This window comes from Corapipo altera, unplaced genomic scaffold, assembly GCF_003945725.1.
Source record: "Corapipo altera isolate COAL_440 unplaced genomic scaffold, ASM394572v1 158, whole genome shotgun sequence".
NCBI classification, from domain to species: Eukaryota; Metazoa; Chordata; class Aves; order Passeriformes; family Pipridae; genus Corapipo; species Corapipo altera.
In genome coordinates this window covers 346,529-362,249 of record NW_020884977.1, presented here as the reverse complement: position 1 = coordinate 362,249, position 15,721 = coordinate 346,529, and the positions used below count along the sequence as shown (strand labels likewise).

At 43.5% G+C, this 15,721-nt stretch overlaps 1 protein-coding gene across 1 annotated transcript in view; it reads left to right on the top strand.

The window, feature by feature from the left end:
• The first annotated feature begins 286 nt into the window (after positions 1-286).
• The window catches only part of ITGAV (integrin subunit alpha V), a 44,958-nt gene continuing 29,523 nt past the window's right edge, over positions 287-15,721 (top strand). The window contains exons 1-2 of the mRNA XM_027665526.1: positions 287-511; positions 3,959-4,086. Of these exons, the coding sequence (XP_027521327.1) occupies positions 327-511; positions 3,959-4,086 (313 nt within the window). The 5' untranslated portion in view covers positions 287-326. The remainder of the gene's footprint in view (positions 512-3,958; positions 4,087-15,721) is intronic.

Genomic DNA, 15,721 nt, shown 5'->3' with positions numbered 1-15,721 from the left:
AGGGAAGAATTTCCCGGGCTTCTCCCACCCGGCAGGACGAGGCCGGGGTGCCCCATCCCGGTGCGGGCAGGGCCGTGCCCCCCCCGGCGGAAGGAGCGGCGGCCCGGGCGCGGATCGGAGCAGGGCCCGCCCCCGGCACCACATGATGCCGCCTCTCCTTCCTGCCGGCCCGTCCCGAGCCGAAAGGGGAAGTGGCTGCGCTCCCTCCCGTCCCCGCCCCGCCGCGGGAAACGCGGCCCCTCCGCCCCCTCGGCCCGGGGCCGGCGCGTCCCGTCCCGTCCCGTCCCGTCCCGGCAGAGCCGCGCCCGGAGCAGCGGGGCCGGGCCATGGCGCGGCGGGAGGCGATGCTGCTCCGGCTGGAGGCGATGCCGGTCCTGCTGGTCCTGCTGGGAGCCGCGCTGCGCCCGGCCGGTGCCTTCAACCTGGACGTGGAGCGCCCGGCCGTCTACTCGGGCCCGGCGGGCAGCTACTTCGGCTTCGCCGTGGACTTCTTCGCCCCCGACCCGTCTTCGTAAGTGCCCGTCCCGCTCCTGCCCCCGCCGAGCCGCTCCGGCGGCGCTGGAGCCTGGCGGAGGATGGGCAGGGCGATGCGGCGGCCGGAGCAGCCCCGGTGCCGCTGGTCCAGCCGGGCCGGGAGCACCGGGATGCTTTGCTCAGCACCCCCCACCCCGGGGCTCGAATGGAGCCGCGCCCGTCCCCGGCCGTGCCCAGCAGGGACCGGTCCGCATCCCTCCCTCCCCGGGGCGGCTCTGGATGCCCAGACCCCCTTCCCAGGCAGCCAGACCCAGTCCCAAGCTTCGGCGCTGCGGGATTCTCTGCGTAGCCTGGTCTCATGCAGATGGTGGTAATGGTAAATACAGTGTAGGAAGGTGAAGGTATGAGATTTTACCTCCTGAGGTGGCATTTCAGCAGTTCTGCCGTTTGACTGCGCTTTGCGGTGGTGCCGAGTTTGGGTTGTGCGGTGTCTGTGCGGGTCACTGACCTGCTGAGGAGGCAGCAAGGGGAAGGAAAAGTTCCATGTAAGCACCTTCCACATCTGCTTCCTCCGTATGTTCCCGTTTCATGTTAAAGATTAGGCAGTGTGTAGTAGCTGGTGCGTTTTAGACCTTTGAATCCTCATGTTGCCAGAATGAATCAGGCTGTGGTTCTCAAGTGCGGGGCTACGGTAACATCCAGATTTTGCCACTTTTCCCCCACACACTCCTTTCCCATCTTATGAAAGTGCTGTAAAACTGGAAAAGTTGCTGGCTCTTGTTGTACTGAGGGGATATTCTCTCTCTCCCTCTTAATCTTTAGCTCATAAACAAATCCTATAAGTATTGAGCAAGTCTTTTTGCAGTACATCATCTAGCCTTGTTTGCATTTCATTAATGCCTACATATATTAGAAGCCATCCTGTCTTAACTTGCACGTGTTGCACCATCTTTTTGTGCTATCTTAACCCTGTAAGTCTTTGTACTAAAAGAAAAAAGGTTCTATTTTTAAGGTTGTATTTTTAAGTCAACATGTGTGGCTGCAGAGTTATCAAGAGACTGCTAAATGCCCGTAATAAACTTTCTTACTTGCTTTCTGATAAGGAATTATGTGACTCAGGTCTCCATGAAATCACTATTTGGAAGCTTTCCATTATTTTTATAAGAACTATTGACCTTAAAATGCACTGCTGTAAAAGAGAACAGTGTGGTTTTCAGGCAGCGTGGCAGACTCCTGCATATTTGTAGGGGAATTTTCTCCTCAGCTTTTTTGTTGTCACTGGAAGTTTTTTTGTGCTTGCTAAGCTGAGCACTTTATTTTACATTTAAGCTCTTAGTTGAAACAAAGTAGCTATGCAACTTTTACGGGAACAGACTCCAGTGGTGTTCAATTTTGAGTTTATTCCCGTGGACACTGATATTTTGCCTTTTGAAGTAGCCAGAAATACTTGTATGCCGTGTCCTCGAGGCATATGGGTTTTGTTGAGCATCATGTGTGTCACTTGGTTGGTTCCTATGCCTTTCTTTTTGCTTCGGTGAATTTTTATCACCTTGTTCTTTACATGAGTACCAGAGATCAAGTCAGTTTAGCCAAGCTAAAGCTTGACTAAAGGATTGACTAGCCTGACAACAAAGGCATGTTATTAGTTCTTGAATGCTCAAGCTGCTGTTTCATAGTCTATTTTGACCTGCTGGATGCCAAACTAAAGCATACTTAGAAGTCCAGGATGGAAGTCCTATTCCAGGAGTGACAACATCTGCTTGTTTGGTCTATGCTGATAGAAACGCCTTTTTTTTTTTTACTTTGGGAAATGAGGTGACTAAAGCTTTGTTGTGTCCCATAATGATTCCTGTGTTTTTAATCTTATTAATAAACTTCATCACAAAGATTATCTTAAGAAAAATTTAAAATGTATTATTAGAATGGTAAAGATTTAAGTCTTTAAACACACATTTCATTTGGGGGACTTCTGAAAAGCTAGTGGTGCAAGAGTAAAGCAGGGGGCAAGCTTGGTAGCTTGTTTAATGGATTGTAATTATAGTAATTGATGTTTTTTCTTTGCTTGGCATTATGACGTTTATTTTTAAGCCCAGAAAGAACGTTTTAAGTTGATTAAAGCGTTTTAAATTCCTGTTCTTGAAATCTAGACAGTCTATGAATGGCAACTAAGGAAAACCAATGGGTTGCCAACGAGCCTGGATTTTCTATCAGGGTCCACACCAGGAAATTTTTGAATGTTCTGAAAATTCACACAGGTTGAAAACTAGTAGCTTGTGTTGGTCTTTGTATGAATTGAGCTTTGAGGTGCTACATGTTTATACCTGGTATTTACATGTTAAGAAACATAAACTCAGCTCTGTACCAAAAACAACTTGGAGCTCTTTCCATCTCCAAGCCTGGGGATGACTGTGAAACCACAGCAAGTTTGATAAGCCTGGATTTGCTTACCTGTAGAGATTTTCTCCAACCAGTCCTACAGCTTGTTCAGCTAAACTAATTTCAAAACTAAAGAACCATAGTGCCTGATAAGACTTGCTCTTGGAAGCTGGATCCTCTCTTAGGCACTCCAAGGGGAAGCAAGGAGCAGACAGATTCTGAGGAAAGGAAGCATTTGATTTTATGTCTTCTATACACTTTTTTATGCTTCAAATTGACTTCCTCAAGTAAGTGCTGATGAGTGAAGTGCATCTCAGACGTCCTGAGGTTCCTGGAAGATTTTGGAAGACACCAAGAACCTCGTTTGATCCATTTCTTGCTTTGCAACTTCTGAATTTTGCCACCTGTGCAGGCGCAGTTCCCGCTCAGGGTGCGCTGAACCCGCCTGTGCAAGCAGAGATGTAGGAAAGCACAGCAGATCCTAATAAGAAAATGATGACTGTGTAATGAATTTCGGTAACGACTCATTAACATACAAATCTGCGGCTGACGGTGGCTTGGGAACTGTTTTTACCAGAGCACTCTCTCACAGGAGGCTGACTCATCACATTCAGGACATGCTGAGCTCAGAGTGCGCTCTTGCTTTGTTTATGCATCGCTTCCATTTTTGACTGACTTCCTCGAACTACCCTTACACACAAAATTAACCAGAAATTATGTCAACTGATGACTTTGGTAAATTACAGAAGTACGTGGTTTCCTGTTCTGCTGTATACACAGGGGTTTTTTTAAAGGAAAAAAAAGAATACAAAAGGTTTTTATTTAATTTTAGATATCATTTTAAGTAGGATCTATCTTCTTTGTCTTCTTCTTCTCTATCTTCTTTGTCTCTTCTTTATGGTAAACGTTTCTGGGGGTTTTTTTGCCTGCTTAAGGACCCAAGACCTAAGATCTCCCATGAATTTCTCTGAAACTCAGAGTAGTCCTAGTCAGATTTATATTTGAGTGGGCAAGGCTTTTGCTGTATTAGCTCTTCAGATGTCATAAAGTGATAACACCTGTGCCTTAGTTGTCTAAACCTTTGTCTTTTTTCTCCTTTTTACTGCAGGACGTACCTTCTGGTGGGAGCTCCGAAGGCAAACACCACCCAGCAGAACATCGTGGAAGGAGGGCAGGTGCTCAAATGTAACTGGAACTCCAACAGGAACTGCCAGCCCATCATATTTGATGACACAGGTAACCTGGGGGTCACTGTGAGGGGAGATGGGCTGTCTTCGCTCTGCTGCTGCTGTGGGGAAGCAGAAGGGACCCAGGTTCATATGATGTTTCTTCATGATCAGTGTAAATGAGGCCATTTTTTGACTGACAACTCATCAAGGCCTGTTTGTTTGTTTTTTTTCTCTACTCTCTTTTTTAGAATTTTGTTGCCCTTGGTGTGTGCTGAAAGCCTGAGTGAGCAAACATTGTTCTTCTTGTGTTTTAATCTATTTATATTTCCCCTCTGTACTTTACAGCAATCCTAAAACATTTGGCAACCTAATTCCCAATAGACCCTGAGGGATTTTTTGCCTGTTAAGAACGTGACATGTGAGAAAAGATACTTTTCAATATCAGCAAAGGTGGTATGGGTAGAAATAGAAGTTTCATCTGAAACCAGGAGCATAAACTAGCAACTGTGGAAAAAATATGGGTTTTTTAAAATTTTTTCCCCCCAGATGTAGCATCATAATATTTGTGGCATCTGTGATAGCGGCACTCAGGTGCCTCAGGTCAGAGGCATTCCTCACCCATTTTCTGAAGCCCAGAAAAGCCAAGCAGCAACAATGTGGACATTAAAGATTTCAGTCACTCTTCATGCTCTGGTGCACCCAGTGATTCCCACAAGCTGTGGCAGGTCATGTGAGAACACACTGCGTGTGCTTTTCTGCTCCAGCCACTCAGGGTTGGATCCTGTTTTCCAGTGGAAAAACCTTCCCGTGTCATGGGAGTGGATTAGCAAGACCCATGTGGTGAAGCAGAGGAGGCACTTGTGCTGTTAAGGTCTGGTTGGTTAAAATTCCTTCTTGCCTCTGCCTTGTTTTGACTTGTCAGTTTAAAGGCTCTTAGCTTGATGCAGCCTTTGTAAATCCTGATGATGCAGAGGAGAAGCTCTTCTTCCCATTCCATTGCCAAGGTGTTCCACAAAAGGTTGTTGGTGTTCAGATTCAACTCTCTTGCAAAAAGAAAGAAAAAGAGGGTGGTATATAATGGTACAGACAAAGCCCAAGTTGTCATCAGTCTCTTTAGTTCACTCTGCAGGAACATTTCTGTCACTTTATTTAAGATCTCTCCTAAGCTGCTAAGTGTGACATTTTGTCTGATCAGTGTCAGGCAGAAAAGTTGCTTTTAATTTGTTGCTTGTTGTTTTGTTTATTTCACTTTGGGCTTATTGTTAAACAACATGTTTGTGTTCTAGGAGGTTGGGTTTTTTTTCTTGAAAGAAAGAATCTAGCTGTCCCTAATTATTAAACATCACTAATATTATAGCAAAAAAAAAAAACTTCTGGTGGGGAAAGATAAACCACTCAGGTAGGCTGTAGATGCATCTTCCAATGGGAATTGCAGTGCATTTGTCTGTTTATACTGTGAATATTTGCTTTTACATGTGCCAGGCAGAGTAGGCAGCCACAGAGGCTGTGCTGCTTTCCTGTGTGTCTGTGTTTAAGGTATTTGCTACTGGGCAAACAAACAGTGTTTTGCTCATCATTTGCCTTTAAGTACCAGGCACATTAATCACTTGAAATTTAACAGTAAAAATAACAGGTCATAACTGGCTTGAGAGGATTTATTTCGGACCTACTTTAACTCATTCCAGCTCTGAGGCAGCGGATGGGGAAATAATGCATTTGTCAATTATTCTCCCGGTGAAAAGGGACATTGTAGTTCAGCACCATAAAATAATAAAGGCCCTGAGACAAAAAAAAATGTCTTTTTTTCTGTGCATAATGACAATGGTCGATTCCCTGCGTTCTGGTTCCAGTGTCACTGCCCACACAGTGTAAACCCCCACTCCTGCCTGTCCCTGCCTCCGGAGGGAACAGGGGCTGGGGAATGCTGGGGATCCACTTTGAGGCAGCAGGAAGTGGAAGATTTGACCACTGACTTGTGGTGCTGATGCAAAGGGGATTTTGGCAGTTGACTAAATGTGACCTCTACAAGAATTCAGGTTCACCCATCACTACTTGAAATGACTGTAATATGATTTGTAACTCCAGAGGTATTGCTTAGCCCTGCAATACAAGGCAGATTTTTTTATCCCCCCTCCCCCGATTGTTTAGCTGCTTTGTTAATGGAAGAAGCTGCACAGGTCTGCATCATTACTTTTATATGTTTCTTCAGAGTTCTTTTCTGATTTTTTACAGCTAGTGGGAAACCTGACCTGTGAAAATAGGTTGTATTCATGACTTTCCCCTGTTTACTTGTTGATGTCAAACCCCATATGTGGAACTGGATGCCCCATAACTACTAGAAGTCATGCCCGTATTCCTTCTCCTGCTCCCCTCTGCCAGGCAGCACAACTGGAGATCCTGGACCAGTCCAAGGCACTGTGTGTTGCTGTCAGTGTGTGAGCACAGGGCAAGGCCGTGGTTCTGTGCTGGGAACATGGGAATGGAGGAGAGAGCAAGGCTTGTTCTGTGTGATGTTATGTTTGTCCCCTTTGTCTTGTGGTTGTATCACAAATAAATACGAGAGTAGGGTTTTAGAGCAGTCCAGCAAGCAAGTTTTTTTCTCTGCATATTGTTATTATTACTAATATTATTACTATTACCTCTTCTTAAACATTCCTTGGTTTTTACTGAAGCTTTTCTCTAGTTTTATGGGTCCTTTTCTCTTCTCCATCTCTACAAAGGCCACACTGAACTCAGCTGCACAGCAGTGACTGCACGGAATTGGGTTTTGTTTTCTAACTCTTGCTTTTGGCTTTAATGTATTTGCACAGCAGAGTGGTCATTTATGGGAGCAAATGCCAAAGCTCTTACGGAGCCCAGGAGGGAAAGTACCAGCTGCTTGATGTTAATCTTTGGAGGAGTTGTTCCAGCCCTTAAGTTGCTTGTTGCTTGCATTTGCCCTCACCCCAGCTCCCCTGGAGGAAAGGGATAAGTCATTAAGCTGATACTTCCTGTAGTATGGAATTTACTACTTTGTTTACTCCTTCCCGTGGGTGACCACTCAGCTCTGCCAGGATGGAGCTGGGCAGGAGGAGTCCATTAGTGGAACTTGTGTAGCTCTTATCCTGAAAATATATGTATTTCCCTCTTTCTCATGCTCTCCCCTCCGCCCCTGTGGTGGTTTGGGCTAGGCCTTCCTTGGTGACCAGTTTGTAACCAAGGAAGGGTCCAGATCTACCCAATATTCCCTATGATTTTTACGTAAGCCAGACTATAAGAAGAAAGGAGGAGAGGCCTTCGCCCTCTTTCCTTCCGGCGGCTTGGAGGTGCAGGTTCCCTGCTGTTGAGTCTGCCGTGTTGGGGAGCGAGGCCTGGTAAGGCCTTGTCAACCTTGGGAGGCGGAGGTTGCCGGCGATCGTCCCGGAGCGACTCTCGGTTGTCCCAAGGAGAGTGGTGGGATATTTCCTTTGCTAACTCTTTAGTTACTAGATCTCGGGCTACTGATTTGGGATATATATATATATATTTTATTTTGGTTTTGTTCCCTTCCCCTTTCCCCTTCCCCTTCCCTTGTAAAAATTGTATATATTTTAAATTGTATATATAAGTGTAAATATATTTATATATATCACTTTAACTGTCTCTCTCGTTTCGGGTTTTTTCTTAGTTGGTTGTTTTTCTCCCTCTTCTCCCTGAGGTTTGGGGGGGGGGGACTTCTGGTGGTAAGGTTTGGAGACTTGGCAGGGAGCCAGCTTCAAACCATATCAGCCCCCCACCTGTGACATAAACAAAACCCCAACATTAGAGCATATATTATAATTCTTAAACCTCTGACTAAAAAAAAAAGACTGTTTTTTCACTGTTCCTACACAGCATATTTTCTCAGTTGAAAAAGCAATATGTTTCATAGAACCATAGAATGGTTTGGGTTGGAAAGGACCATAGAGATCATCTAGTCCCAACCTCCTGCTGCCAGGGACAGGGAAAATTCTCAAAGGGGAAGGGGGATCTCCCAGCACAGCGGTTACACTCACATTAAAAAGTACACTGGAGAATACTCTGGTCTGTGTGTCTGTGTGTGCTGCTGTGCATATTATACTAATTGCTTTTGGCATTCTGGTCTCTTATGGTGGCTTTGGAAGGCAAAATGTTTGTATCACACATTAACACTTCCCAAATGTAAAGATGCTTCGCTGTGGGGCTTCTCAGCATTTGAGCACTGCCATCAGTTGGGTTTGATTTAACGTAGTCGTGATGACTGCGTGGAAATTGCACAGAGGACACGTGTGGTAGAACGTGCCCTCAAATTCAGGGGTACCTAGGGCTGTGCTGCATGTGCTCGTGTCTAGGTGGCCAGAAAGGGAGGATATTTTTTAAAAAAAGGCTTTCAAGTATCATTAGTCATCTCCTTCAGGCTACCTTTTGCTCTTAGAAGCATGTAAAGATTAAGGTTGAAAAAGGACCCAACCACCAGAACCAGCTTCCTCACACGCACACCTTCGTTGGTCCTGGTGCCAAACTGAGCTATGAGGTGGGACTGCTGTTACTGTAACAGGTTATCCTGCAAGCTGAGGTAGAATCTCATTGGCAAACTTTTTTTTTTTTAGTTTGTTTCTGTTTACCTCGTTAATTCAATAGCTGAACGTGGCTCTGTCACAGAACTGAGGTTTCTGCTCTTTGTGTTCTTGTGTATCTTGACCTCTTGCTACAGTTGTCTCAGCATTATCACAATTTCAATTGAATCATTATGTAAAATCCTTGGGATTTTTCCCCGTCTTTCTCAGTTAACTTTCAGAGTTTCAGAATGTGTAGCTGGCTGCATTTTTTCAGGACAAGCACTGAGGGGAAATTTATATATACCCAAGGTGGCATTTTCTTCATAATTGCCATAAGCAGAATCAACAGTAATAAATCCCTTTCTTTGCAAAGATTTAACATTCAAATTACCAAAAATCACAGGTTATAGCTCAAGGTGGGTAAATATTTATCTTCATGCATCCTTATCCGTTCTCCACACCAGATAAATTTGTGACAGAACATTTAGTTTATTTTTTTTGTTTGTTAGTTTTAATCCACAGAAATAGGGAAATGTTCTGAATTCTGTCAAAAAAAAAGTATCTGGGAAAGCAATTGGTGAAAAAACTGCTCTTATTGCTGGCCAAACCCTTGTACTGCTCTTTCTGCAGGGCTGACTGGAGAGGTGGCTCCACTCTTAGAAAGCTGAACAGTTGCTTCATCTGCCAGCTGCTTCACAGCTTTTTCCAGGAAAAACACACTTCTTGTGGGCAAACTGTGACGGGAATTCACTTCATATAGCAGCCCATTTTCTGTTTCTGATCAGTTCTGAGAAAAAGGTCCAAAACCATTTTTAAAGACACGTCAGTCTCGCTTCCCTTGGGTCCTTCCACAGCCTTCATGGACTGCAGGGCACAGTTTTCATAGGTACTACCAAATATTCCCAACAGGTTTTCAGTAATCTTGCTCAGGGAAGAGATTCTTCAAAATTGAAAAGGTTTCCCAGAAGCTTAATTTAATTTGTGTAGCTGTCCATTTTTTGTGTATAAAATTAAACGCGTCTTTTTACGTGCAAGAGGAGGATCAAAAGTTCACTGAGCCAGACAACAAAGCCAGTGAGCAGAGGGGTGGTCAAATGTGCTTTTTAGGAAAAAATCGACAAGTCATCTTTATGATTTTACCAATGTGCTTTACAGTTTGGCATGCAAGGAATGGCAGGGTTGGTGCACTTAGCTGATTGTCTGACATCTAGATAAATACCTCCATTATTTGGCCATGGAATTCTAGAGAGCAGAATCACCCTGAGTTTCCATTCCAACAGACAAACAAAAAAATTCTTCCCAGGCCCATGTAACCAGTTGGAGTTAATCAGGCTGTACACACGTGTAGCAAATTAATGTAAATCAAAAGAGTTTTCTATGTGCTTGTTTTCCAAAAGGAAACAATCTTCCTAATTATTCATATGACTTCACTTTTCATCTTTGGGGTCCTAGCTCTTCATCAGTCAAGAATGGGTTGGTAGAAATAGCATTTCTTAATGCTCCCGTGGCTTTTCATAAAAATATAACAAAGTTATTTTGTTACCTGCTGTTTTTTTAAAAGAAAACTTCAAGTGAGAAATGTACCTGCTGCATCACAGGATGCTTGAAAACACAGCTCTTTGTGTCAGCATCAGAAAGTGCAGTGCTGAGACTGTTTCGAGAGCTGCTGCATTCAGAATGATGAAATGCAGACAGCTCTATGAACTGTTACAGAGGAAAATATGCTCATAAAACAACTTTGAACTTCTATGCTAATGAATTGCAGATTTCTCGAGCAGATTTCGTGTTTAGCCCAGAAAGATTTGCTTGCTCAGACAATGCATTGTCTTGCTCTTCTGAGATGTTTGGTAAACCATGGATACACAGCTGGATGGTCTTCTCTTCTCCTGGGGAAAGCTTTCCCTGCTTCTTTCATTCTCCGTGGCACATCTCAAAATTCAAGACTGGGGAAACTTAACAGGAGCTGTTGAATACTAAAAACTAGGAGCACCTCAAACGTTTTCAACTCTATGCGGTGTGTTTTTACTGCTTTGGAAAAAGAATTCAGTGTGACGTGTGGCTGGAGAAAGTTTTGTCCCTGACAATTGTACTGTCCCTCCCTCATCTTGCCCCTTCCCGTGTGTTTTGACACAGCAGAGTGATTTTAGGGAAATGGCTTGTTCTTCAGTGCTTTTGGATAAAATTTTTTGGAGACTGGTTATTTTGATCTGTGCTGATGGAGGAGAAGGAGGCTTTCAAAAAGGAAAATCTTTATAAAGAACTCTCCTGATTCCTCCTTATGTTTACACATTTGACTTTTTTCTATCCCCAAGTGGGTGATTCTAAACAACAGAAGGCTTTGTTTGGAGGCCTAAACCACCAGTTTGGCATGGCTGGATCTACCTGTGACCTATTTAACTTGAAGTGGGTATTTTAACTGCCTTGGGCAGCCTTGAGCTGTAGGATTGCTCAGCCTAAGACCTGCTGATGTTGAAGTTGTGACTGCAGCGGGTGCCACGACCTTACATTTTCCTCGTGGAGATTTTGACTGTTCCTAACTCCATCATCTCCGCTTATGGAATGAGGAATAGTGGGATGGGTGAAAACAGCTTGCTTTAGCAAAGTACTTTTTATTTTTAGCTGGTAGTTTTATTGGTATCAGTGTGATTTCAATCTCAAAGGCTATCGATTTGGCCAACAACAAAGCGATAAATCTTGTGAAGCCCATTCATTCATCTGTACTGAAGTGGATTGCTTTTTATCTTGCTAAAACCTGCCATTGCCTCAGTCCCATTGAAGTTTGGTTGCTGTCCTTATCGGGAGTGCTGGATAAACGGAGTGTGCTTTGGGATTTGGGAGCTGCTCCGATTGCAAAAGAGGGCGGCAGAACGTATCAAACCTCCTCCTCTCCTTGTCAGAGCTGACAGTGGAGAAATGCTCGTGCTTTTGTGATTAGGTAGACTCCTGCATGAATACTCTTGGCTCTGTCTGTGGGTGGCTGGATCTCAATGGTATGACTAGTTGGAAAAAAAAAAAAAAGTGGCTTACTTATATTAGACTCTGTTCCAGCACCGCCCGGGGAAAAAATGCGGGATTCTTACCTCAGAAGAGGGAAGGGGAGTAGTGGGAAGGTCTGTTTTCTCCCTGAGTCATCACAAAACACTGGCTAAACCCAGGTTGCTAAACCATCAGCTGTCTCGAAGCACGGGGAGTTTCTAGTAAAGATGTATAAAAACGTGCTGGCTCCTGCTGCGTTTACTGAGATTTGGGATGGAAGGTACTTTATATACTGCATAAAGTTCTCATATTGTGAGAGCGGGGCTTTTTTTTTTTTTGACTGGCTATGTAGTTTCCTTTTACCTAGAAGTGGCGACGTCGTTCACTTTGAATTGGCAGTTACAAAGAGCTTTATTTTAACCTGAATTCTGTGAATTAGGTGACTACTTGCGTTTTACAACTTCTTAAGTGTTCTTGGTATGATGACACTGACCCAGGTTTCATCAGTTCAGTGCCTCTCGACTCGTAATTATCTCAGTTAAGTCTTGCACAAAAGATCAGGGGCAAGTGTTTTAGCTGAGTTTGCTCATTACCATAAAAACAGGCGGGCTGCAAGTTACAACTCGATCCACTTACTCAACAGAGGCATTTTGTAGTAACTCCATTGTTTCTGTAACTGATAACATTTACCTTGGGAAAAGAAGGTGCCAACTATCCAAAGCTGATAGCTAAAAGAAACCCAGCACTGAAAAAACTTTTGATCTTTTAATTATATTTAGAAGATGGGTAAGACTATTTTTTTACTTTTTTTTCCTGTAATTTCTACCCAGCATCTCCCCGCATGAATTTTCATTTATAAATTTAAACCCTGCATAGTGCAGTAAAATGAAAATGTTCCACTGGCCCATCAGCAACAACACATCTATTTTTTTGAAGGAAAAAAAAAAATCTATTCCTGCCTTGGCTACCCCATCATCCCACCTGGAAACTACTTTGTGAGACACAGCACTGTTGGCTTGACATGTCAGCCCTTTTTCCCTAATGAAAGAGTCATGTAAAATCATCATGTGATGCCTACTACCATGTGAAGGAGCAAAGGAAAAAACACAGCAGAAACTGCCTTTAAAGATAGGAAATAATACCCTGTGGTCAAATGACATAATCCTGGAATTAATGACCCATCCAGGAGAAGTCCCTGCAGTGGCTGCATTTTAGTCTTGACAAATAGCATTGTATAAAAGCTCTGGACGTTTTCCTGAGTAAATCTAGTCAGAACATAATTTGTCTTGCCTAGATCTATTTGTTTGAATGCCTTTTTAAAGACCTCTTCAAGGCCAGGCTGGATGGAGCTCTGAGCATGTGGCCTAGTGAAAGGTGTCCTACTTTATGGTGTAGCTAAACTACTTTACTTAACTGTGATTTGCTTCAGTGAGGGCTCACATTTAAGTGTTTTTATGTTTATTTTTCCCAGTCATTTCTTGTTTAAATTGGAGGGGATTTTTGACAAAGAGGTGTTTTCCGGATTCCCTCAGAAAATCAGTTTCTCTTCTGGACCTGAGGGAAAAGCTTATAATCTGTTTACACTTTTCTTCCTGGGGAGAATTTTAAATGAGTCTCAGTAAATAAAGGTTGCTTTTCTTCTTTAATGGAGAGTTAACATCAGATCTGGACTGTATTTAAAGTTTGTGAATTTTTTTATCTGAGACATCTGTCAATGTTTCCAATGTCAGTACTTTCTACCTGATCTATTTTTTATGTCCTAATGCACTTTCCGGTGTTACAGCCAATTTCAAGGCCCTCTCCCTAAGACCCCCCCTTCCCCATTTAGCTTTACAAAACCCAAAGAGGCTTTGAAAATAAGATATAGTCAATATAAGGCATCTTAACCTTGGAGCATGTGTTGGTTTGTTAGGTGCTGACATTGGACAATTTGACTGAGATGTTGGCAAAATATTTTTACGATAGTTGTGTGCTATAAATAAATAAAACCCATTTAGCCAAATTGCCCAGTGGAGCTCATTTTACCAGGGGATGTGGAGGGGCTTTGCAAGCATAAGAATTCCTAATTTGTTATTTAGGTATTCAGAAATTATGGTGCTGGCTTCTGAAGCCGTGACACTTGGAACATAAAGTGCATTTGGCACATAATCAGCTTTGTGGTCGTGTTAATTTGCTTTTTGGTTTGGAGATTTTGGGGTTTTTTACCTGCCAGCTTCTGACTGTAGCTCAAAGCCCAGAGGTTTCGAACATTATCCTCCATTTGCAGCTGAATCAGGGATCTTTCAGTGCTGTAGAAAAATATTTTTGTCCCCTAAAGGCTAAGGGAGAGACAGGTTGTTAAAGCTGCTGTCCTGGACACACATCCTTCCCTGCAGCTCAGGAATGCACAGGGAAAAGGCACAGAGGGGATGTTTTGGAAGCAGGTGCTGGTTAATCTGCTGGTTCCCCTCTTCTTCAGAGTACTCAATACAGGTTATGGGCAGGGGGACACCAGTAACAAGTACTCTTGTCTTCTTTCTTTAATTATAATTTCAATTTTTATTTTCATTTTTATTATTGCTTCGTGACGATGTGTTCAGCTCAAACTGGAAGGAACTAATTTCCTGAACATCTGTGATAAAATCACATTGCTGATAATGCCAAATGGCTGCTGCTGCAACACGACCTTTCCTTTTACTTGCTGCCTTTAAATTTAAATGGGAAGTTGGTATCCTAGACACTTTCATAGTGCCTAGGACAGTGGGATTCTGCTTTACACGTGGAACTGTTACACTAGCTTTCATTTTTGTCACAGATAAATAGTGTTGTATAAGCTGTAACAGTAGGAAAAAGTATAAAATGTCTCTCTGTAATTATTCCCAAGTTTTACTTTGTTTAAAGCTTTGTTTGGCGAGTGAAACCGAGAGATCTTTTTTGTATCCAAGAGGAGCTGGAGGAGTAGAGGGCAGAAGCCAAATGTGTCTTTTCAGGGCTATGTAACCTTGGGTGTGGTTACAAGATGAATTAACCATTTTAAAGTCCCTGATGCTGCCGAAAAGGATATGGTTCCCAGTCCCTGGTTCTCCCCAGCAGGTTAGCACTGCTTCCCTCCCCAGGCAGGGTTGGACTCTCCTCCAGTAGAATGTTTTCTTAGGAGGGTTGGAGGAAAAAAAAAAAAAAAAAAGGGTGATAAAACACCGGGATTTGGGTGTCCTGAAGACAATTCCCTTTTTGGAAAGCGTCTTGGTCTGCTTTTGGTTTCCTGTACCTTGAGAAGGTGACTTGCAAGTCTTCAAACCACGTTTTAGTCTGTGCAAGGGTGAGAGTGTAAATGTTCAAGGTGCAGAAATCTGTGCAGATGTGCTAATCCATCAGACCCTCTGTGTCTTTAATACCCGTCCAATAAGAGTGGAGGGAGAGCGACAGAAGTAAGTGGGGTTTTTAATCACCTTTGATGAAATTAGAAAAAAACCCACAATAGTTCTCTGGTTGCAACACCCTTGGCAGTGGTTTCTGCCTGGTTCTAACCTGAGAGCAAAAATAGTCCAGAGATTTGCTTGTTTTGGCTGAGTCGGTGGATTAGAATCTCTTTTGTCTTTCTCATGGGGTTTTCCTAAAGGAAGTAACGCAATCTCCGGAGACAAAACGTTCTTTACAAGGTGTAAAACAAGCAAGGAAATTTGGATTCAAGTGGTCACAGGTCTCTGATTCATAATGGGCTTGGGGCTGGGGATCCCCCTGGCAATCTGGGAGTGACTTATGGCTGTTGATCTCATCGGATCCTGTAGCTTCAGGCTCTGGAAACCAGTGATTTAGGCGACTTTCAAGATATGTTTTTCAGAGTGTTACATCCATTTTCTCATCAGGCTGGCAAAGCTGCCATCAGTTTTCCAATGAAAATACACAAGAAACACTGGATGATTGAAGTTGCTGTGCTCTGTGCACTGCAGTGACATTCAGAGTCGAGATGTTGTCACCAGAATAGGGGAAAAATCTCAGTCCCCGTTCCAGCCAAAGGCAGAGCTCACATGATTCCATGGGGGCAATATTTCTTCTAGAAGTGTTAGTCCTGACTGGGCTTTGGCACTGCTGGAGCAGTGCTGTCATCTACTTGGAAGTCAGATGTTGTCTCAAGTATGAGGTATTTACTGTGTCGCTCTCAAACATGCTTAAAACTTTCTGCTCTTGCTACAAGCCTTGCACTAGTGCTTC